We start from the raw sequence: 23739 nt of genomic DNA on the forward strand, positions 1-23739 counted from the left end.
AACAAAAAAACAGTATCTCCAAAGAAATCTTCCCTTATTTGTCGCTTTGGGGACGGAGGGTTCCTAGTCAGGCATGGGATGCCAGCAACACTCGGTCACCTCATACAACCCCTAAGACGAAGCCAAGGGAGGCGGCTCCTCCAGGAGTAACATCGCCGGCCGGGGTTCCCGGGACCCCCTCACCTCTCTTGTCCAGAAGCCACATGAACGCGAAGCAGGGCAGGAAGCCGATGGGCCCCCACAGCACGAGGAGCGCGATGTCCCAGCTGGAGAAGCCGTAGGCCTGGCGCGCCGAGTTCTGGATGGGGCCCCAGGTGTTCCAGACCAGGCCCTGCGCGAACGCCAGCAGCGAAAAGAGCAGGAGCACCAACCAGCGGCGCCCGTACACGCGCCCGGGACTCGGGGCTGCCGCGGGCAGTGCCGCCGCCGCCTCCCGGCTTCGCCAAGCAGTCCCCGGCGCAGGCCCGAGCCCTGGCCCTAGCAGCGGCTGCCGTTCCTCCTCGCTGCTCCAGCCCGAGCCCATCTCGACGCGCGGCCCGCGGGGCCAGTGCCCCGCGCGGTCCCGATGGCCGCCGACCAGCCCCGCGCGGATGCTGCCGGGCGAAGCGGAGGCCGAGGTTGCTTTGGTCTCCCTGGGCCTCCCGGCCGCGTCGCTGCGCCTGCGCCGCGCTACCCGGCCCCGAGCGGGGAGGAGGGGCAGGAGAGACCGGAGAGGAGGGGGCTGAGGTGCAGACCTGAGGTGCTCTGTCTTCGGGGGCTGGAGAGGCAACCTGGGCGAGAGAGGGAGTGGAGCCGGGGTCCCGGCGGACCGGGAGGAGCGCCGCTGAGCCTGGGGAAAAGGGACCTCCCGGACAGAGGAGGTTGGGCGAGGAACCTGGATTGTTCGGAGGAAGTGTCCAAGTTTACGTCATGTGCCCAGTAAACAACTAGAAGATCTCCGGTCACTTAAGCTAATGCTTGTTTCTATATTGGGTTAATTCTCAATTCTGAAGGATTTATAACTTCAGAATTTAGAGCGGGAGATAGAATAAGAGTGACGCGTAGTAGGAAGGACTGCCGCATGAAAATCGTTTGTTTTTTGTGTACAGTAAGTACTGGCTTATTTAATCAGACATTTTTCAGTGCTTTACATGCCCAACGAGGAAATTATAAACGAGTCAGTTTAATTCATATATAGAAGATATAGATCTCTTTCTACTCTTTTGCCTGTCATTATTAGGAAAGCAATAAAGATATATTTATTAAACCTGAAAGATTTTTGCCCCCAAATGACCTAGATCCATCTCCAGTTATTATGATTTTGACTAGATGAAGAGTGAACGAGAAGACGGGAAGTTGTCGATCTCTTGATCAAGCAGCCAACAGTTGCGTTTATTTTTGATATACAAATCCAAAGGTTTGACAGCTGTCGGTTAGTGTCCTGAAAATCTAAGTCAAGCGATATGGCTTGTTCAGGGTCGGAAATGAGTCACAAGGAACGCAATTAAAGCACGGTAGCCTGAGGCTCACATTCCCGGCAGCCACGAAAACCAGGTGGAGTCTTGTTGCTGCTAGAAGGGCAAGAGAGATGGGGAGAGACGGGGAAGAGAAGCGTGACCTCTCCCAGTATCCAAGGCTGTTAAGAGTGGCTGCACAATAAAGCAAACGCAGAGCCACCTTCCACTGCCTTGAGCGCCACAAAAAAACAAACCATCCCCTAAAACTCCAATACCGTTGGGAGGAGGAAAGCGCCAAGGCGAAAAGGAAGGACCTGACTAGGAAACGAGGAGAAGCAGAAGCAAAGCCAAGAAACGTCTTCAGTAAAAGAAGACAACGGTCTGGAGAAGATAACAAGGGCCACAACCGAGACCACGTGCATTCATTTCAAGCACCCCCGAATCAAAACAAACCTGGGTGGCCCCGCCCATTCCCCGTCACGTGACGTCCACGCTCGTGCAGCTTCCGGAAGAGCCCGGTAGCAACCGCTGCGATTCCTTCCTGTGCTGAGGCTTCACAGCCACGGTTTTGGCCTCTCTCAGACCGGTTCTCGCTCCGTTTCTCATTTGGTTTGGGCTGAGCCCACGTAGTGCTTGCCATGGCAGCAAGCCCCGGGGCAAGCACTAATGCGGACTCGGCATCTGGAGGTGGAGAGGAGGAAGGTAGGTACTAGTTAGGTCAGGCCAAGAGGTTGTAACCCTGTCTTCGTGACACCTCTCATATGACCGTTTGTCTCTACGGCCTAGCAGTAAGCTATGAGGAAAACGATTTGTTTTCTAATAAACGTGACTTTGTTCAAATTGTAGCGCCCAGCTTTTAGATCGACTGATCCAGTTTCCTTCCATCCTACAAGTGTTGTTTCACCCATGAGGGTGTTGTGAATGTTACAGTGGATTGAACCACCCTTGAGACACATGGAGTTATCTTGGACTTTTGTGAACAGGATTATGATTTCAGTGGAATCCTGCTTTAGAGAACGAATAAGGTTTGAAGGCTGGTGAGCCTGAGATCCCTATTAGGATTTATTGAATGATTGCTTCATGCCTGGCACTGTTCTGGGTACTGCCACGGGATCCAGAGACCTTTGACTGTATATAACAATGCCTTTTCCCAGTTGAGTAGAGGGTCTGGAAGGGCAAAAGAGTGACTAATGCATGGTAAAATGAATACTATCAGTAGTGCATACTGAGTGAGGATTGTCATCAGGAGAGATGCCAATGGGGAAAAGATAAATACTTCAAGGAGGGAATAGTTTGAGGTGGGCCTTTATGATTTGATGAAATAGTGACAAACTTAGGTGGTTATGCTGGGGTGGGGGGGGATGTGAGTCACGGGAAGACAGGGAGCAGAAAAGCATAAGATGGATATGATTGGTGATCAAATAGTAATGTTTGTCTAGAGGAAGAGATGACCATTCCAAGCAGAAGCAGCAAATTACAACTTCTTACTATCTGACCACAATCTCCAGCCTTTATAACTCCCTTGTTTATGTACCCCAAAGAGACAATTCCTGAGCTTCATCTGTACCTCCAGTCCATTGCTCTTTACATTTTCTATCTGTATCTCCTTATCTAGTTTAGAGTGCGTGTCATAGTTTATTATTCTGATCTTTCTCTTGAAAATACACTATTCTCTTGTCCTTGCTTGCCTTTTACTCCCCTGATAAAACCATACTCTGGATGAACCCAAACTTTTGTCCTCTGCACTTGCACCTATATTGCTGAACTTTGCTAGGAAAAGTCCTGGGCAAGTTGATGTGATGTTATAAAATTAAAATAGGCAACCTCTTGAGTATTCACTCAGCATGAGCCTGAGACCTTGTGATCCTCTGTTCTTGTAGTAACCTTACTTTCTTTTATCGGTGAGGATGCTGCAACTCGATATATCCTCTCTTCATCTCTTCATCACTTTGAGCTGATGACTTTGTAAGTCAGGTCAGCTCTGCATCTAATCTGCTCTTTTCCTCCTTCACTATCACACCATTGTCCAAATCATCCACAATTCTCACCTAAACCACTACTGTATCTTCAGGCCATGTGTCCCCGTTTCTTCTCTTGTGCCCCTCCAATCCCTTCTCTATTCAGTGGCAAAAATGACACTGTCTTACTTAAAAGTCTTCAATGAAATCCATTGCAGTAAGAACTTAGATTAAAATCCAAACTCCTAACCATGACCTACAAAAATTTTTGATCTGGGCTCTGCTGATGTCTGTAGGAGCACCTCTTGTCACTCATCACCCCTTCCACTCTTACCTGCTTTTCATATAACTGGCTTCTTAGTCTTCATATTTTAAGGTATGTCACCACCTGAAACCTTACCAGATTAACCCATGTAAAACAGTCCTTGTAGTTTTCCCCTGATCCCTAACTGTGTTTGTGATCTGTAAGACTGCATCCTGCTTCCTGCCTTTCACTTAGCACGATCTGTAACTACTTGTTGATTATTGTGTCTTCCCTTAGACCTTAAGGCCTTGAGGGCAGTACATATATCTGTTTTATTCACAATGTTGCCCAAGTAGCAATACAATGTCAGGCTCCTAGTGGGCTCTTAATACCTATTTGTTGAGTGAATGAATAAGGGAACCCAGAGGCAAGCCCAGAGGCAGAAGGAGAAAGATCCAGGAACTCAAAGAAGTTGGTGTAAGGAATGTTAAGAGACAGTTTAAGAGACAGGGATCCCTAAGGCACCTTATACCAAATTAGGGACTCTGGACTTTGTGACAGAAGCCTTTGAGGAGCTTTAGGTAGGGGATCACTGCTTTAAGATCACTGCAGCTGAAGGATAGAGGATAGATTGGAGGAAGAAACACTGAAGGACAAGGTACTTAAATCTCCTTAGCCACAGCATTCTCCCCTGTAAAATGCATAACTGTTGTGAAAATTAAAGATACTTGTAGATCACCTAGCATAAGTGTCTGACAAGAATTACATATTCAACAATATGTAGTTTTTTGTTGGGAAAAAAAGGTGCCGGCATTTGTGACCAACTGATGTTCAAACTGAGAGAAAAGAGATTGGAGATGTCTCTGAAATTTTCTAACCTGAGTAACTACGTGTCAACTAGGAACTTGAAGAAAAAGGAGGTGGTTGGGAGCAATGTTGAGTTTAGTGTGCATGCTTAGAGTTTTAGGTTTAGAAGGATGATGTGAAAGATGTCAAGCATGTTGCTGGGGAGGAGGAGGTTTTTTATTGTTTATTCGAATACCACAAATTCACCCTTTTAAAGTGTTTTTCAGTATGTTCACAAAGTTATGCAGCCATCACTACTGTAATTCCAGAACGTTTTCATCATACCAAAAAGAAACCTAGTTCCCATTAGCAGTCACTCCCTATTCACCCTCTCTCCATTCCCTGGCAGTCACTAATGTACTCTGGCTCTATGGATTTGCCTATTCTGGGCATTTCATATAAACTTGGAATCACAATATGTGGCTTTTTGTGTCTGGCTTCTTTCACACAGCATAATGTTTTCAAGGTTCATCTATGTTGTAGCATGTGTCAGTACTTCATTACTTTCTGTGGCTGAATACTATTCTGAAGTATGGATATGCTACACTTTGCATATCCATTCATCAGTGGGCATTGTCTTATTTACACTTTGGGGCTTCTATGAATAATGCTGCTATGAACATTTGTTTACAAGGTTCTCTGTGAACTTATGTTTTCTGTTTCTCTTGGGCATATATCTGAGTGGAATTGTTGGGCTATCTGGTGGTTCTATTTAACGATTTGAGGAAACTGGTCATTCTTAATCTTGAAGAACTAAGGCAGGAAATAAATCTGATTAAAATATGGATTTGCTCCCCTGAAAAATGTAGCACATGTACACATTTTTGCAGGTGACTTCAGATATTTGTATTAAAGGATTGATTCTCTGAATCCTGTCTGTGGAGCTTTCAACCCTACTTTTAAACTGTCATCCTCCCCAGAAAACACCACTTTGGGGAGACTGCCTATTACCATTACAAGTAAGTTAAATGGGCAGAATCCTCCTGGAAGAGAAGATTTTGCTTTCAATTAGATAAGGCTTGTGTGAATAAAGGATAAGAAAAATACAGACATTAAATAAATGCATGTGAAAGGTTCACTATGTTTAGTATAGTAACAAGTATTGTGGGGGGAGGGGTCATAGAAAAGTTAATTTTTGAGCAAACTTATTACTACTCCATTATCAAAAAATATTTGAATGTCAATGTAAATGGGAGACTGAAGACAGTTCCTGCCCTAAAATAGCCTATAAATAAAATTTGGGGGGAAGAACACAGATAAAAAGACTTGAAGGATAGTGCATATTCACACCACAGGAGGCACGTTACATGCTTTGGGGGTGAGAGGAGAATGAATACAAGTTGTATTGGTGTGTGCTTCTGTGCATAATTTGAAGGTTTGTTATACATTTCTCACTCTGCACACAGCCTTGGGTCCCACAGGCCCACTCTTAGAGGACTTAAGCACCCAAGAATTTTAGAATTCTCAGGGTTCCTAGAACCAATCGCCTCGAATACTGAGGAACAACTAGTGTGAATATGGAAATGAGTGAAAGAAGCCCTTTCTGGTAAGGAGGCCGGGAGTAGAAGTGAGTGGAGAAAAGCCCAAGGCACATAGTGGGCAGAGAGTGGGAAAGAAAGTGAGGAATCAGACTGGTTCTACTTGGAGTGGAACGTGGTAGGGCAGAGAGGTGAAACGAGGACGATTATGTCCTTGGCGACCAGAGAGGAGCAGGTTGAACCAGAACATTGAAGTGAAGAAGAGGGAAATCATAGGTTTCAGTTTTCTCAGAAAAACAGGGTAAGGCACCACACTGAGTGAGGGTGTGGAGAGAGAGATTGGGGATTTGACAGTGAAGAAACTGTCAAGTTGCTGTAGGGGCAAGGGCGATTAGGAGTTCCTTAGTGGCGAATAGTGTGTTTGGGTTCTGGAGAGGGAACGGTAGAAGTGAGCATAAAACCCTGGAACTGATTGATCCCTTTGTTTTGAGACTGCTTGTGAGTTTGCTCAATAGTTCATTGTACAGAAGTGGAGAAAACAAATGGTTAATTTTAATAAAGTTTTATACACTTAAAAATGAGCTGTGATTTCAGAAAACATTTGTTTGATGTTAGTTTATGTCAAGCACTGTACTAAGCTCTATATGGAAGTAATGGTTTGCTTTCAAGATTGTGATTTTTTTTAAATTGTGGTTGGCACACAATATATTATTTTCAGGTATATTACATGGTGACTTGATATTTGCATACATTACGAAATGATCACAGTAAGTCTAGTAACCATCTGCCCCATACAAAGTTGTTACAGTATTATTGACCATATTCTCTATGCTGTGTATTATATCGTTGTCATAGCTTGTTTATTTTATAACTGGAGGTGTGCACCTCTTAATGTCTCCTTTACCTTTTTCACCCACCCACACCTTCCTCCCTGTTTGTGCAGTGTGTCTGTGAGTCTGTTTTTGTTTTGTGTGCTTGTTTGTTTTTTTAGAGTCCACATTAAGTGACATCATATGGTATTTGTCTTTTTTCTGTCTGATTTGAAATAATACCCACTAGATCCATCCATGTTGTTGCAAATAGTAAAATTTCTCTTTTTCATGACTGAATAAAATTCCATTGTACGTATACATACCACAAGGATGTAATATTTCTTGTTTGAAGTAACAGCTTGGGAATTATTAAAACAAACATGAGTAAGCAGAGCACAGAGGATTTGTGGGACAGTGAAAATACTTCATATGATATCATAGTAGTGGATATATGTCATTATACTTTTGTTGTTCAAATCCATAGACTGCACAACACCAAGTGTAAACCCTGAGATACACTGTGGACATTGGGTGATTACGATGTGCCGGTTTAGGTTCATCTTTGGTGAAAACTGTACCATTCTGGTGAGTATTGCTGATAAAGGGAGGGGCGTATATGGGAACTTTCTGTACCTTCTCCTAATTGTGTTTTAAACCTAAAACTGCTGTTTAAGAAATGGATTTAAACAAACGTGAAACTACTTATTGTTAACAATCAAACTCAAGTGCTGAATGTGAGATGTTACTTCTAAGATCATACATTGGATGAAGCATTTCAGTGAAATTAAAAATTGCAGTACTTTGAATCTGAATCTTTCAGAGTGAGATTGTATTTGTTTCCATTGGACTGTCAGTTTAAAATTTTTTCTGATTGATGTGTTTTAATTGAAGTATAGTTGATTTAAAATACTATGTTAGTTTCAGGTATATAACATGATTCAGTATTTTTACAGATTATACTAAATTAAAAATTATTACAAGATGATAGCTGTAATTCTGTGTACTATATGGTATTTCCTTGCTGCTTATCTATTAATATTTTATACATATTAGTTTGTATCTCTTAATCTCCTACCCCTAATCTCATAGTTGGGGCTTTCCGGGTGATGCTAGTGGTAAAGAATCCCCCTGTCAGTGCAGAAGATGCAAGTTCACAAAGAGTTGGACACAACTGAGCACACAGCACAGCAATCTTATAGTTTGAGTTATAGCCAAGTTTATGTCTTGATGAAGTGAAGGATTAAGTATTACTCAGTTATGTCCGACTCTTTGTGACCCCATAGACTGTAGCCCACCAGGCTCCTCTGTCCATGGGATTCTCCAGGCAAGAATACTAGAGTTGCCATTTCCTTCTCCAGGGGATCTTCCCGACCCAGGAATCGAACCCACATTTCCTGCATTGCAGGCAAACTCTTTACTGTCTGAGCTATCAGGGAAGCCCTGGTGAAGTGAAGGATGCCTCCTTTCTAACTGTTCTTCTAGTCCTGCCCGAGGAAATAGCTCATTCCAGAGCTGAATGGACTTTAGTTTCATTAACAGCTGACACTCATACAGAATTAGATTTATTCCTTTTCAGCGAGAGGCGCCATACTCTCCATGTCATTCTTATTCTCATATTTCTAAAGGGCAGGAGGAGGCAGGGAAACCTGAAGAAAAATAAGAATCTGTGTGATCTTAAAAAGTAAAAAATTCTCTTGCTAGAGCACATGTGTAATTCACATGTGGCTAAAGTACTTCATATTTGATAATGATTAATACTAGCAAAGCAAAACTGTTCAGTATTTTAAAAATTGTGACAAAAAACAAATAACATAAAATGTATCATCTAACCGTTTTTAATCATTAGGGATTTGATTTAGGTTGTACCTGAATGGTCTAGTGGTTTTCCCTACTTTCTTCAATTTAAGTTTGAATTTGGCAATAAGGAGTTAATGATCTGAGCCACAGTCAACTCCTGGTCTTGTTTTTGCTGACTGTATAGAGCTTCTCCATTTTTGGCTGCAAAGAATATAATCAATCTGATTTCAGTGTTGACTATCTGGTGATGTCCATGTGTAGAGTCTTCTCTTGTGTTGTTGGAAGACGATGTTTGGTATGACCAGTGCATTCTCTTGGCAGAACTCTATTAACCTTTGCCCTGCTTCATTCTGTCCTCCAAGGGCAAATTTGCCTGTTACTCCAGGTGTTTCTTGACCTTCTACTTTTGCATTCCAATCCCCTATAATGAAAAGGACATCTTTTGGGGGTGTTAATTCTAGAAGGTCTTGTAGGTCTTCATAGAACTGTTCAACTTCAGCTTCTTCAGCATTACTAGTCACGGCATAGACTTGGATTACCATGATATTGAATGGTTCGCCTTGGAAACAAACAGAGACCATTCTGTCGTTTTTGAGATTGCATCCAAGTACTGCATTTTGGACTCTTTTGTTGACTATGATGGCTACTCCATTTCTTCTAAGGGATTCTTGCCCACAGTAGTAGATATAATGGTCATCTTGAGTTAAATTCACCCATTCCAGTCCATTTTAGTTTGCTGATTCCTAGAACGTCAACGTTCACTCTTGCCATCTCCTGTTTGACCACTTCCAATTTGCCTTGATTCATAGACCTAACATTCCAGGTTCCTATGCAATATTGTTCTTTACAGCATTGGACTTTGCTTCCATCACCAGTCACTACCACAACTGGGTGTTGTTTTTGCTGTGGCTCTGTCTTTTCATTCTTTCTGGAGTTATTTCTCCACTGATCTCCAGTAGCATATCGGGCACCTACCAACCTGGGGAGTTCATCTTTCAGTGTCCTATCTTTTTGCCTTTTCATACTGTTCATGGGGTTCTCAAGGCAAGAATACTGAAGTGGTTTGCCATTCCCTTCTCCAGTGGACCACATTTTCTCAGAACTCTCCACCATGACCCGTCCATCTTGGGTGACCCTACATGGCATGGCTCATAGTTTCATTGAGTTAGACAAGGCTGTGGTTCATGTGATCAGATTGGTTAGTTTTCTGTGATTGTGGTTTTCAGTCTGTCTGCTCTCTGATGGAGAAGGATAAGAGGCTTACCTGATGGGAGAGACTGACTGAGGGAGAAACCGGGTCTTGTTCTGATTGGGGGGCCATGCTCAGTAAATCTTTAGTCCAGTTTCCTGTTGATGAGTGGAGCTGTGTTCCCTCCCTGCTATTTACCTGGGGCCAAACTATGGTGGAGGTAATGAAGATAATGGTGACCTCCCTCAAAAGATCTCATGCATGTACTGCTACAGTCTGTGCCCCCAACCCTGCAGCAGGCCACTACTGACCCACGCCTTCACTGGAAACTCCTGGACACCCACAGGCAAATCTGGGACAGTCTCCTGTGGTGTCACTGTTCCTTTCTCCTGGGTCCTGGTGCACAAGGTTCTGTTGTGCCCTCCAAGAGTCTATTTCTCAGTCCTGTGTAAGTTCTGGCAGCTCTATGGTGAGGTTAATGATGACCTCCTCCAAGAGGACTTCTGCCATACCTACACCCAGAGCCCCTGTCCCTGTGGCAGACCACTGCCGACCCATACCTCCACAGGAGATGCTCAAACACAGTTCTGTCTCAGTCTCTGTGGGGTCCCTGGGTCCTGGTGTGCATAAGGTTTCTTTGAGCCCTCTGAGCGTCTCTGGCGGGAATGGGGTTTGATTCTAAATGCGAATTCGCCCCTCCTACTGTCTTGCTTGGGTTTCTCCTTTGCCCTTGGGCATGGGGTATCTCCTCATGGCCGCTCCAGTGCCTACCGTCTTACTGGGGTTTCTGTGACCTTGGACGTGGAGTATCTCCTCTCAGGCACTCCAGCGATGAGATGCAGAGTTCCAAAGAATAGCAAGGAGAGATAAAAAAAAGCCTTCCTCAGTGATCAGTGCAAAGAAATAGAGGAAAACAATAGATTGGGAAAGACTAGAGATCTCTTCAAGAAAATTAGAGATACCGAGGGAACATTTCACGAAAAGATGGGCTCAATAAAGGAAAGAAATGGTATGGACCTAACAGAAGCAGAAGATATTAAGAAGAGGTGGCAAGGATACACAGAAGAACCGTACAAAAAAGATCTTCATGACCCAGATAATCACGATGGTGTGATCACTCACCTAGAGCCAGACATCCTGGAATGTGAAGTCAAGAGGGCCTTAGGAAACATCACTGTGAACAAAGCTAGTGGAAGTGATGGAATTCCAGTTGAGCTCTTTCAAATCCTAAAAGATGATGCTATGAAAGTGCTGCACTCAATATGCCAGCAAATTTGGAAAACTCAGCAGTGGCCACACGACTGGAAAAGGTCAGTTTTCATTCCAATCCCAAAGAAAGGCAATGCAAAAGAATGCTCAAACTACCACACAATTGCACTCATCTCACATGCTAGTCAAGTAATGCTCAGAATTCTCCAAGCCAGGCTTCAACAGTACATGAACGGTGAACTTCCAGATGTTCAAGCTGGTTTTAGAAAAGGCAGAGGAACCAGAGATCAAATTGCCAACATCCTCTGAATCATCGAAAAAGCAAGAGTTCCAGAAAAACATCTGTTTCTGCTTTATTGACTCTGCCAAAGCCTTTGACTGTGTGGATCACAATAAACTGTGGAAAATTCTGAAAGAGGTGGGAATACCAGACCACCTGACCTGCCTCTTGAGAAACCTGTATGCAGGTCAGGAAGCAACAGTTAGAACTGGACATGGAACAACAGACTGGTTCCAAATAGGAAAAGGAGTACATCAAGCCTGTATATTGTCACCCTGCTTATTTAACTTATATGCAGAGTACATCATGAGAAACACTAGGCTGGATGAAGCACAAGCTAGAATCAAGACTGCTGGGAGAAATATCAATAACCTCAGATATGCAGATGACACCACTCTTATGGCAGAAAGTGAAGAAGAACTAAAGAGCCTCTTGATGAAAGTGAAAGAGGAGAGTGAAAAAGTTGGCTTAAAGCTCAACATTCAGAAAACAAAGATCATGGCATCCAGTCCCATCACTTCATGGCAAATAGATGGAGAAACAGTGGAAACAGTGGCAGACTTTATTTTTGGGGCTCCAAAATCACTGCAGATGGTAATTGCAGCCATGAAATAAAAAGACGCTTACTCCTTAGAAGAAAAGTTATGACCAACCTAGACAGCATATTAAAAAGCAGAGACATTACTTTGCCAACAAAGGTCCATCTAGTCAAGGCTCTATTTTTTCCAGTAGTCATGTATGGATGTGAGAGTTGGACTATAAAGAAAGCTGAGCACCGAAGAATTGATGCTTTTGAAATGTGGCATTGGAGAAGTCTCTTGAGATTCCCTTGGACTGCAAAAAGATCCAACTAGTCCATCCTAAAGGAAATCAGTCCTGAATGTTCATTGGAAGGACTGATGTTGAAGCTGAAACTCCAGTGCTTTGGCCACCTGATGTGAAGAGCTGACTCATTTGAAAAGACCCTGATGCTGGGAAAGATTGAAGGTGAGAGGAGAAGGGGATGACAGAGGATGAGATGGTTGGATGGCATCACTGACTCAATGGAAATGAGTTTGAGTAAACTCCAGAAGTTAGTAATGTACAGAGAGGCCTGGCGTGCTGCAGTCCATGGAGTCACTAAGAGTTGGACATGACTGAGCAGCTGAACTGAACTGAACCATTTTTAACAGTACTGTTCATAGTAAGTATATTCACATTAATATGAAACAGATCTCCAGATCCTTTCATTTTGCAAATCTGAAACTTTGTACCCAGGAAACAACTCCCCTTTTTCCTCTCTCCTCAGCCCCGGTAATTGCCATTCTACTTTCTGTTTGAATTGGGCTGTTAGATGCCTCATATAAGTGGAATAATACCATGTTTGTCTTTCTGTGACTGGCTAAGTACTTGCATAATTCCATTCGAGTTTTTCCGACCTGGTTTAAATGTTCATTATTTTTTACCCTGATATATACCATTCCAGATGGTAGATTAATTGTGTGTATATACAGTAGTCATCAGATTAATGAAGCCATCATGGACTTACATAGTATATTTAGAAATAAATTAGCTCACAATACTAGGACCCAATTCTTTGTTCATACTGTATCACTAGGGTGAATCTCTGTATTGTAACTTGAGGCTTACCCTTATATCACCCTCTGAAATTTTTTAAATGTGCAACTATTAACTTTAAAATTAATAGTTATTAAAATTATACTTGACATGAGAGGAGAGCTAATTTCAATTTCAGGATCTTTTTCTTTGTTATGTGTGCTAAGTCGCTTTAGTCGTGTCCGACTCTTTGCGACCCTATGAACTGTAGCCCACCAGGCTCCTCTGTCTACGTAAGAATACTGGAGTGAGTTGCCATGCCCTCCTCCAGGGGATCTTCCTAACCCAGGGATCGAACCCACATGTCTTATGTCTACCTGCGTCGGCACACGGGTTCTTTACCACTAGCACCACTTTCTATCAATATTAGAAGAGTATTCTGGAATCTTGGTAAATTTTCCATATTCTTGTCTTAAATTTTAAATTTCAAATACAAATCCAAGCCAGATACTGACTGAAGCCAGATTGCTAGCAAATTCAGAGAAATTAGGTTTCAACTGATATTATACTTTGCATTAATTAAAGAAAAAATTAACTGAGAACAAAGTAAATTGCTTTTTGATGGTGTTTAACTATCTCCAAAGAATTGTTACCAAAGCTGTAATAAATTGTCCAAATAACATGCTGCATTTAGAGGGAGAAAAGACTATTGTGTGACACGTAGATCACTAATCTGTTTTTTCAGCAGTTTCTAAGTCATCTAATTAGAAATTGCTGCTTGCTACAAGTTTAGACCTAAATACACTTATCCTTTGAAGGCTGTTGAGGTTGCTTCAAAATTTTTATAGCTCTTTGCAGACATCTCTGGCGTGGAATGACTGGGTGCATCCCTAGGCTATTTAACTAATACAATGCAGATTGCATTCTTCTTTAAATAAGTTGTAACACTTAAATTTGTTAATTTAACAGCCCAGTTCATTGTTGATTAAACGATCAGAAACCAAATTAGTTTTATTTCACAACCAGCTGATTGTTTTATGTCACTGATAGGCCTGAAATTCTGCAAATATGCTGATTTCCTGTTATGGTGAACAGTCTACTGATCTATTCTGCATATGCTGTATGGCACTTTTCATTCATTTAGCAAATGTTTGAACATTTAATATATTCCAATCACTGGGCTTGGTACTTTCTCAGCAAATTTTAGTTTTTAGGGTCTCTTTTAAATAACCTCTGAGATGTTTGGAGTTTTTTCTTATCAGATCATTAGATACGTTCTGAAAAAACTTAATGTTATGTTAGAGGAAAAAGTATTTATTTACTTCTTTGAAACTCTTCTGTCCAAACACTACTCATGTATTACTAACGTTACTAAGCCCATGTTCAGTTCAGTTCAGTTGCTCAGTTGTGTCCAGCTCTTTGCAACCCCATGGACTGCAGTAGGCCAGGCTTCCCTGTCCATCACCAACTCCCGGAGCTTACTCAAACTCATGTCCATTGAGTCGGTGATGCCATCCAACCATCTCATCCTCTGTTGTCCCCTTTTCCTCCCACCTTCAATCTTTTCCAGCATCAGGGTCTTTTCTAACGAGTCAGTTCTTCTCATCAGTTGGCCAAAGTATTGGAGTTTCAGCTTCAGCATCAGTCCTTCCAATAAATAATCAGGACTGATTTCCTTTAGGATTGACTGTTTCGATCTCCTTGCTGTCCAAGGAGATGTACTTGGTTGTAAAAATATGAGGACTCTTTTGAGAACATTCAAAGCCATATGATCTATTGGCTCTCATTTAAGATAAGCAGAGTAAATAAATCCTCATCCCCAAAGGGCTGATACTTCTATCTTTCTCTTGTCGTTTAAAGTTCTGGAAGCAAGATGTTCAAAGCCTGAGATTTTACAACCTTAAAGCTGAAAGAATGTTACAGTGGGTCACACCAGCCATGATTCATTCAGCCTGTTAACAGAGCACTCTAGGGAGAATACAGTTGTCCTTGAAAATCACAGCCTCAGAAGGAAAGGTGCTATACTGGTTATGAACTAATAACAGAGCCCTGACTGCAAGTTAGTTTATTTATGTGAAAGGATTCAGGAGGTAGAATTTTGCTGGCTTTGGTTCAAGGGCACAAAGATGGACATTCTTTACGTACTTTCAGCTAGTGTTCACTGTTTCCCTGGCCTTTGTTTTGTCTCTCAAGATGGTAACCATGATACCTATTTTCCAGGCAGTATGTAGGAGAGGAGGACGAGGCAGGAAAGGCTGATTCAGCAACTTCCAGATATATATCTGGTCACTCCCATCGGCAAAGGAGTCTAGGAAATGTAATTTTTCGGCCACTCCCATTGCCCAAAGTTCTGTTAGTGAGGAAGAAGGGAAGAAGTACTGGATAAGGTAGGCAACTAGCAGTCTCTACTACAGGATTAACTACTCCCCCCGACACACATGCATACAAACGAGAACATCCCTCTGTCCCCAGCAGCACACATGTATCTGTTACCTGTGAATCTGTCTGAAGTTTCCCTTTACCAACTTTTTTTAGGTTATACTGTCTCGGTGAGTTTTCAGTGCTTTTGTAAGTCCTACGGTTTTAATTCTTTGGCAGCAGGATTATGCGCTAGAAAGAGCACCAGACTTGCAGTTGGGGAACCTGACCTGTAGTCCTGTCACCACTGCTGTTTTGACCTTTGACACCTGAACTTTCATTATCATTTGGATAATGGAAATAAAATACCCTCTGTAGCTGTGTTTTACAGGCTTCTTAAAGGATCCAATGAGCACTTTTCTTTTAATGTCTATAAAAATGTGTGGCAAATAGTAAAGCCTTACACAAGTAAATATCTGGTATCCAGGTGGCACAGTGGTAAAGAATCCACCTGCCAGTGTAGGAGACACAAGAGACATGGGTTCAATCCCTGGGTCAGGAAGATCCCTTGGAGGAGGAAATAGCAACCCACTCCAGTATTCCTGCCTGGGAGATCCCATGGGCAGAGGAACCTGGTGGACTACAGTCCATGGGTCACAAAAGAGTCGGACATGACTAAGCACGCACACACCCATTGTTACGATGATGAAGATGATGTTCAAAACCAAACTCTCATCTTCCCAACAGAAGATGTTGCTTCTAACTTTTCTCTCATGGCAAGTCAGAAAGTCTAGAAACTTGTCTTCCTCATAGCTGCATCTGCCTTCCACTCCACATCTCTGTGGTCATAGCAGTCTTTAATGTTATTCTCCCAGTATTTCTCCATGTCTACTGTCTCTACCTTCCTCACTGCCACCCCTTGTTGTTCAGGGCCTTATTACCACACTTCTCGCTTGACTGTTGCAATAGCTCTCTGAGTCAACTCTAGTCCCTACAGCTGTACATATTTCCATAGAGCCCTTGTTTTTATTGTTAATGAACAGAATGTACCAGGGGACTGTACCATGGGAGAAATATCTAGTAAATTATTTTTCTACTTTTGAGACGTTAGATTGTTTATATTTTCAGTTTTTTTCTTATGGTAATAGATGTTTTATGCAAATGTGTGGATTGTTTTATTTCACTGATAGGCCTGCTGGTCATATACATGTTCATGATTCATATATATATGAATAAGTATATGGCTTATGATTACCTATTTTATTAAAAGCAAATTTCTCTAACATGAGTTATTAAGTTAATAGGTGGTTCTTTGGGACTTCTACTTGATTTTCCCAGTTGTTTCCCAAAGGGTAGTTCTAATTTATATGTCACAAACAACAGGTACTATCATGAATGTATTGTAGCTTTTCAGGGTCTAGGAAAACTTTATATAATTAAAACTGTGGCTTGTCTATTTTCATACACAAGGAATCCAGGCACTCCCAGTCCAGGAAGACTTGGTACAATGCAGTGTAGGTAACCCTGTACTTTTATAGGCTATACATTTATAGGTTGGCATGGGTTAAGACCTTTTTAAAAAACTTCCTGGTTACAGCCTGTTTTCCTTAACAGGGCTCTTCAGTACATAAAGGTCACTTAAAGATAAACCTTGGGCTTCTTTTACACAGAGACCTAAGAGTGTAAGTGTATTAACTGATCAGGTAACTTGAAATAAAGAGTTTCACTGATTGTACTGCTGCTACTGCTAAGGCGCTTCAGTCGTGTCCGACTCTGTGCGACCCCATAGACGGCAGCCCACCAGGCTCCGCCGTCCCTGGGATTCTCCAGGCAAGAACACTGGAGTGGGTTGCCATTTCCTTCTCCACTGATTGTACTAGAGAATCAAAAATACATGTTTTATGGATCTGAGTATGAATCATTGTTTAACTTCCCCCCTCCCCCAGCCTTTCATCTTAAGATATCTTTAAAGAGAAACTTACTTGTTCTTTTATTTAACACATACCAATCTTTACTGGGATTAACATTCTGTGATTGAAATTTATGGCTGTCCTCAGTAAATCAGTGTTAGTTTGTGCATATTCCCCTATACAGATTATAGATGTAGTCGAAATCAAGGATTACCACTGATATCCACCCTAGCACATCTTTTATCTTTATAAATCTTGCAATAAAATAATCCCGTCTCCCTGCCCTCCTCTCCCCTCCCCATCAACTGCTATATGAGTTCGGTAGTCTTTTTGGCATAAACCTGTGCTATATCAAGTAGAATTGTTGACTCCAGCAACTCTAGTTGTGCAAGAATAATTCCCATCAGTATTTCTTACATAATTCTCTAGGAAATAATATTTTCAAAAAATTGCATCTTTTAAAATGTATGTCATACTTGGAAAGCCTTAAAAAAAACATTTTTGACATTGAAAATTGTAAATATTTTCCAACATCTACAATTTAATATTTGAGAAAAGTCACTGAAGAACTATGGCTCTTTGGGCCCAGATATTTATGTAAACAGTAAGAAGTGAAGTGTAAATGCAGTGCAATTATACCAAAAGATTTGCCATAGTAGAAACAATATTAGCTGTTGATGCTTCATATTATATTAAATAGCTTTTTAGTTATCTATATATTTCTCTTATTTCTCTCCCTAGGTAAACATGTCAAACCTTTTACACCAGAGAAAGCAAAAGAAATCATAATGTGTTTACAACAACCTGCAGTCTTCTATAACATGGTTTTTGATTGGCCAGCACGACACTGGACTGCGAAACATCTTTCTGAGGTCCTTCATGGCAAGCAGATACGATTTAGGATGGGAACGAAAAGCACAGACACAGGTAGGGCTACCAGGAATCATCGTCATAATGTCTCTTCATAACATTCCCATGGTTTCTTTATCTCTGGAGAATCCTTTATTTCTAATCCTCTTTTTGACCATTTGCAGATGGGGGAACTTTATTAGAAGTTTTCAAAGGATAATTTAAGATTTTTTTTAGGCTAAATAACCTGTAATTTATAACCCCATGTAAAATGTGTTTGTTCATATTATCATAGTTTGTTGATCATGGTAGACACTTAATAAATATTTGTTAATGTGCTCTTACTTACTTGACTGAAAGAGACCAATACTAATCTAACAGTCCCCTCTATTTTTGTCTCATGTAGAATGTGTCCTTTTATTTGTAACTTCAGTTACTATTTATAGTGCTTAGTCTTGGTGTAATTTTATCTCTCTGTTTTATCAGCCGCCTGACCTCTGTTGTGTTGCATAAATGTGAAACATATGTGAAGCTGTTTTTTTCATCCTCTTAAGCAACTAGATTTTGCCAGCTCATTTTTTTCCCCTGAAGACTTGTAACTGATTTTTTTTGCCTTACAGTCAGAGAAAGCAATTACCGTTACTCTAAAAATAGTTAATTTAAAGGAAAAAAAAACAGTTCAGATTAGAAATGTTTCTAATCTAAAGAAGTCCATGATCATGGTCTGGCGTCAGAATATGTGTTTATCTTCTATTTAAATGTGGACAGATTTGGTGGTCTAGAAATTCATTGTGTTGTAAGCATTGCTGTGAAGTGGCTCTGTGAAGATATTAAGGATTTCTGTTAATAACCCCAAAGGAACTAAAAAATTGCTCAGTTTCTCTTCTAGCTTCTCTAAGCTTCTTTCTCCCATGTATGTCTCATAAAATTACTGGGTTTTTGGTGTCTAGGACCCCTTTGTACTTCAGTGACAGGTAGAGCAGTATTAACATAAACTCTTTGGCATCTCATTGTGGTTTATAGTATTTTTATTTTATTTTTATTTTTTATTTTTTTTTTATAAATTTATTTATTTTAGTTGGGGGCTAATTACTTTACAATATTGTAATAGTTTTTGCCATACATTGACATGAATCAGCCATGGATTTACATGTGTTCCCCTTCCTGGACCCCCCACCCACCTCCCTCCCCATCCCATCCTTCTGGATCATCCCATTGCATTTTTAAACTAAATGCTAGACCAGCAGCAGCCACGTAAAAATCAGCTTCTGCTTTTGTTTTCTTGATTTTAGTCACATAAATCTTCCACTCACTGAAGTTTCTGTTAAATAGTAATTTGAAGAAAAATAGAAATTGTATTTTTTTTCACCTCCTGGTTAGACTCCAAATACTACTACTAATAGCTATTGACATCTATTGTGTCAGACACTGTTCTGAGTGCTTTATACATATTAACTCTCTTAATCTTCTTCAAGCCCACTTGGAGTGGAACTATTATTATCCTGTTTTACAGAAGAACTAACAGTAATTTGACATTTTAAAGTTAGTACTCATGCAGAAAAGAAAAAGGAAAGCAGAAAGTCTCTTAGAAAGATAATCTGTTCTTTTTTAAAATTTGGACAAAATTCATATAAAATCCACCACTTAAAAGTACACAGTTCAGTGCTTTTAGCAACTTCATAATTTTGTGTAACCACCACCACTATCTAATTCCAGAACATTTTCATCACACTGCAGAGAAATCTGGTTCCCACTGGTGGTCACTCCCCATTCTCACCCTTCTCCACCGCTGGCAACCACTAATCTACTTTCTTGTTTTTATAGATTTGCCTATTCTGGACATATTGTAAAAATGGAATCATGTGGTTGTGGCCTTTTGTGTCTAGCTTTTTTTCATGTAGCATGTTTTTAAAATTTACCCGTGTTGTAGCATGTATTTGTATTTTCTTTTATTGCTGAATAATATTCCATTATGGATAAACAAAGTGTTGATCCGTCCATCAATTGATGAATTTTGGGTTATTTCCACTTTTTGACTGCTATGAATAATGCTACTATGAACATTTATGTACAAGTTTTCATGTGGACATATGTTTTCACTTCTCTTGGGTTAAACCTAGAAGTGTAATTGCCGAGTCATACAGCAACTATGTTTAACTTTTGAGGAACTGCCAAACTGTTTTCCAAAACAGCTGAACCATTTTACATTCCCACCTCAGTGTGTGAAGGGTCTAGTTTCTCTCCATCCTTGCCAATACTTATTTCATTTTTCATTCTGGCTATCCTAGTGTGAAGTTTTATCTCATTATAGCTTGATGCATTTCCCTAACGACTAACGTTGTTGACCATCTTCCTATGGTCTTATTGACCATTTGTATATCTGATTTGGAGAAATGGCTATTCAAGTCCTTTGCTTGTTTTCTAATTGAGATGGTTTTTGTTTTTATGTGGTTTTGTTTGTTTTGTCTCTTTTTTGTTCTGTGGTAAAAGAGACCTTTGTATATTCTGAATACTAACTCTTTATCATCTATATGACATGAAAATATTTTCTCATGTGGGTTAATAATTTGTTCTTTTTAAGTTATTTCTTTTCATATAAATACACTACTTCCACAAGCACTTTTGGGTAGTGTTGTAAGAGAGCTGATTCAAGTCGGCTCTTGCGGGTTCAAATTTTGGCTTACTCTGTGACTTTGAGCAAGTCACTTAACTTTTCTGTATCTTAGAAATCTTTTCAGAGTTAAATGTGTTCCTATTCATTAAACATTTAGAATAGTGTCTGGCACATAGTAAATGCTCAACAAATGTTATTTAAAAATAGAAATAATTTAAAAATAAAAAATATACCATCCTCGTTTTAGAGAGCACTAGAAAAATGGAAAGACCCAAAGAAAATTAAAAAGACTTACCTCTGTTACCAAGAGGCAATCACTGATTACATTGTGATGTATGTTCATGCAAGCCTTTTTATATTTTAAAAATAAAGTTGTATAAATTTTAACAACCTGCTTTTTTTTCTTAACATATTCTGAGTAGCTTTTTTTGACATTAAAAATGACTTTTAAATGGATACCTAGTATTCCATTGTATGCTAATATCATTGTTGTTATTGTTGTTGTTTAGTCGCTAAGTTGTGTTCGACTCTCTTGCAACCCCAGGGAGTGTAGCCCGCCAGGCTCTTCCGTCCTTGAGACTTCCAAGGCAAGAATACTGGAGTGGGTTGCCATTTCCTCCTCCAGGGGATCTTCCTGACCCAGGGATCGAACCCATGTCTCTTTATCTCCTGCACTGGCAGGTGGATTCTTTACCATGAGCCACCAGGGAAACTCTGATAGTATCAGAGTTTTAATTTAGTTCTAAAATTCCAATTTGATTAGATTGCTTAGAGGTTTTAATTTATAAATAAGACTGTAGTGAACATGTTTGTAAGTAAATCTTGCCCAAATTTCTGATTATTTTCCTAGGAGAATGACTGGGCCAAAGGGTATGAGCATTATCACCAGGAGCAGCACTATCCATGGAGCTGCTTACACCATAAACCTCTGAGTCATGCTGATGGCCTCTCTAAGTGGTGTCTGGTGACTCAGTGACTTACATCCTAAATATCCAGCATCTACCTGCTCCATGACCATCCTCCAGTTGGGATTACCCTGCTCTCTCTCACCTCCATGGTTGCAGTAGCCTCATGCCTAGTCCCTTTTCACCTGCTGTCCTCTCTCCCCAGCCATTCCTCATAATGAAACCAAAGACAGTTTTTTAAAAAAGAAAAATCTCATCTTCTTTATCTGTTTAGAACCCTTAGATAGTGTCCCATTATCCTTAAGCTAAAGACCAACATTTTTGTTAGTGGTATAAAAAGCTCTGTTTGCCTCCTCAGCTTAATTCCTCTTTCTGAACTTGGGGCAGATAAGCTTTTAAGATTTTGTGTTTCCAGAGATTTGCTTCTTCTTACTTCAGGGCCTTTGCATATACAGTCTAGTGGTTCTTCTCTCTTTTCCCACTTCCCTTAACCCCAGCTTTATCTAGTTGATTCCACTGCTTCCTTCAGATCTCAGCTCAGAGGTCATCTTCTCATGGTAGTCTTTCTGACCACATTCTCCCTCCCTCACCCCCCAAATCAGGTATGACTACCGAGTTATCTCAGAGCACCTTGTATTTCTTAGTAACACTTAGCGCAGTTCTGATCACATGGTTAGTTGTGTAAGCAATTAGCAGTTTAAAGTCTCTCTTTGCCTCAAGAGGGGTCCCCTCGTGAGAGCCAGGGCCATGTCTCATCATTGGCTGAACACCTAAATATCTGGATAGTCAGACATCTGTGGAGTGAAAGAATAAAAGACCTTTGATACCTGAGGCCAAGTGCTTTGCAGAAGGGTGGTTTACATTTACTCTCCTTTCAGAATATACAAGGGTACCTGTTTGGCCACTCCTTTGCCCTAACGGAAATTTATGTTTTTAAAAAAACATCTTGTTGATAGGTGAAAGATGAGTGCCTCATAACTTTAACATTTCTTTGTTGGTGCTGTTGAACATATGTTCGTGTGTATTAATAGTTTGTATTTTGTCTGGTAATTTTTCTTTCAGTTATCCTTATTAGGGTTTCAGGATTTGGGTTTTTTTTAGTAAATAAATTACTTATATTTAAAGAATACTGTGTTTGTTACTAATGTACTAATTTCCCAGTTTATTGTTTGCCTTTTGAGTTTGCTTCATATCTTTATAGTAAGATCAAATAATATTTAATTAATATTTTCATTCTTATTTTATTTAGAAATTCCTTCTGTATCCTGACAATAGGTAAATGTTCTAATATTTTCTTTTAATAGCTAGATTTCTTTTTCACATTTCACTCTTTATCCATTCCATATTTATTTTGGTATGTTGTGTTCACTGACTTTTTTCCAAATAGTTAAGTTGGTAATAGTGTCTTTATTGTAGTACCATTTACTAAATAATCCCTTTTTTTCCTACCGACTTTGAAATTACCTTTATTATATCACCATATTTTTATATATTTCAGCATCTGTTTTTGGACCACATACTGAACTATCAGTTTTGGGGCCAATAAAACACTTGCTAAAAACTATTTTTTATAGTTGTTATGTATTTTAATATTTGAAAGAACAACTCATCTTCCCCAGTCACTCTTCTGTCTCAGCATTTTACTAGATACTGGTGGCGCAGTGATAAAGAATTCACCTGCCAGTGCAGGAGACACAGATTCAATCCCTGGGTGAGGAAGATTCCCCTGGAGAAGGAAATGGCAACCCACTCCAGTATTCTTGCCTGGAGAATTCCCCTAGACAGAGAAGCCTGGCGGGAGCAGTCTGTGGGATCACAAAGAGTTGGATGTGAGTAAGCACACACGCATGCACATGCACAATTGAACTTTATTACTCTAAATGAGACTTAGAGTTAAACGGTGTTCAGTTCAGTTCAGTCGCTTAGTCATGTCTGACTCTTTACCACCCCAAGGACTGCAGCACGGCAGGCCTCCCTGTCCATCACCAACTCCCGGAGTTTACTCAAACTCATGTCTATTGAGTCGGTGATGCCATCCAACCATCTTATCCTTTGTCGTCCCCTTCGCCTCCCGCCTTCAATCTTTCCCAGCATGAGGGTCTTTTCAAAAGAGTCAGTTCTTTGCATCAGGTGGCCAAAGTATTGGAGTTTCAGCTTTACCATCAGTCCTTCCAATGAATATTCAGGACCGATTTCCTTTAGGATGAACTGGTTGGATCTCCTCGCAGTCCAAGGGACTCTCAAGAGTCTTCTCCAACACCACAGTTCAAAAGCATCAATTCTTCCGTGCTCAGCTTTCTTTATAGTCCAACTCTCAC

At 40.7% G+C, this 23739-nt stretch overlaps 2 protein-coding genes across 23 annotated transcripts in view; one reads left to right on the forward strand and one right to left on the reverse strand.

Moving 5' to 3' along the window:
• SLC49A4 (solute carrier family 49 member 4) overlaps positions 1 to 649 on the reverse strand; it is an 81662-nt gene extending 81013 nt beyond the window's left edge. Inside the window, exon 1 of the mRNA XM_081571774.1 lies at positions 184 to 649. Coding sequence (XP_081427900.1) covers positions 184 to 523 — 340 coding nt within the window. The 5' untranslated portion in view covers positions 524 to 649. The remainder of the gene's footprint in view (positions 1 to 183) is intronic.
• HSPBAP1 (HSPB1 associated protein 1) overlaps positions 593 to 23739 on the forward strand; it is a 54802-nt gene continuing 31655 nt past the window's right edge. For 3 of the 22 annotated variants that reach the window (XM_081571754.1, XM_081571757.1, XM_081571773.1), the window contains exons 1-3: positions 1944 to 2138; positions 7259 to 7359; positions 17795 to 17980. In XM_081571754.1, the coding sequence (XP_081427880.1) occupies positions 17842 to 17980 (139 nt within the window). In that variant the 5' untranslated portion in view covers positions 1944 to 2138; positions 7259 to 7359; positions 17795 to 17841. Of the gene's footprint in view, positions 1088 to 1943; positions 2139 to 5314; positions 5444 to 5992; positions 6052 to 7258; positions 7360 to 15005; positions 15173 to 16757; positions 16826 to 17794; positions 17981 to 23739 lie in introns of those variants that run through there. The other 19 variants (XM_081571760.1, XM_081571764.1, XM_081571755.1 and 16 more) reach the window with 15 other exon arrangements.

This window comes from Giraffa tippelskirchi, chromosome 2, assembly GCF_054371585.1.
Source record: "Giraffa tippelskirchi isolate mGirTip1 chromosome 2, T2T-mGirTip1v1.2.pri, whole genome shotgun sequence".
Lineage (NCBI taxonomy): Eukaryota > Metazoa > Chordata > Mammalia > Artiodactyla > Giraffidae > Giraffa > Giraffa tippelskirchi.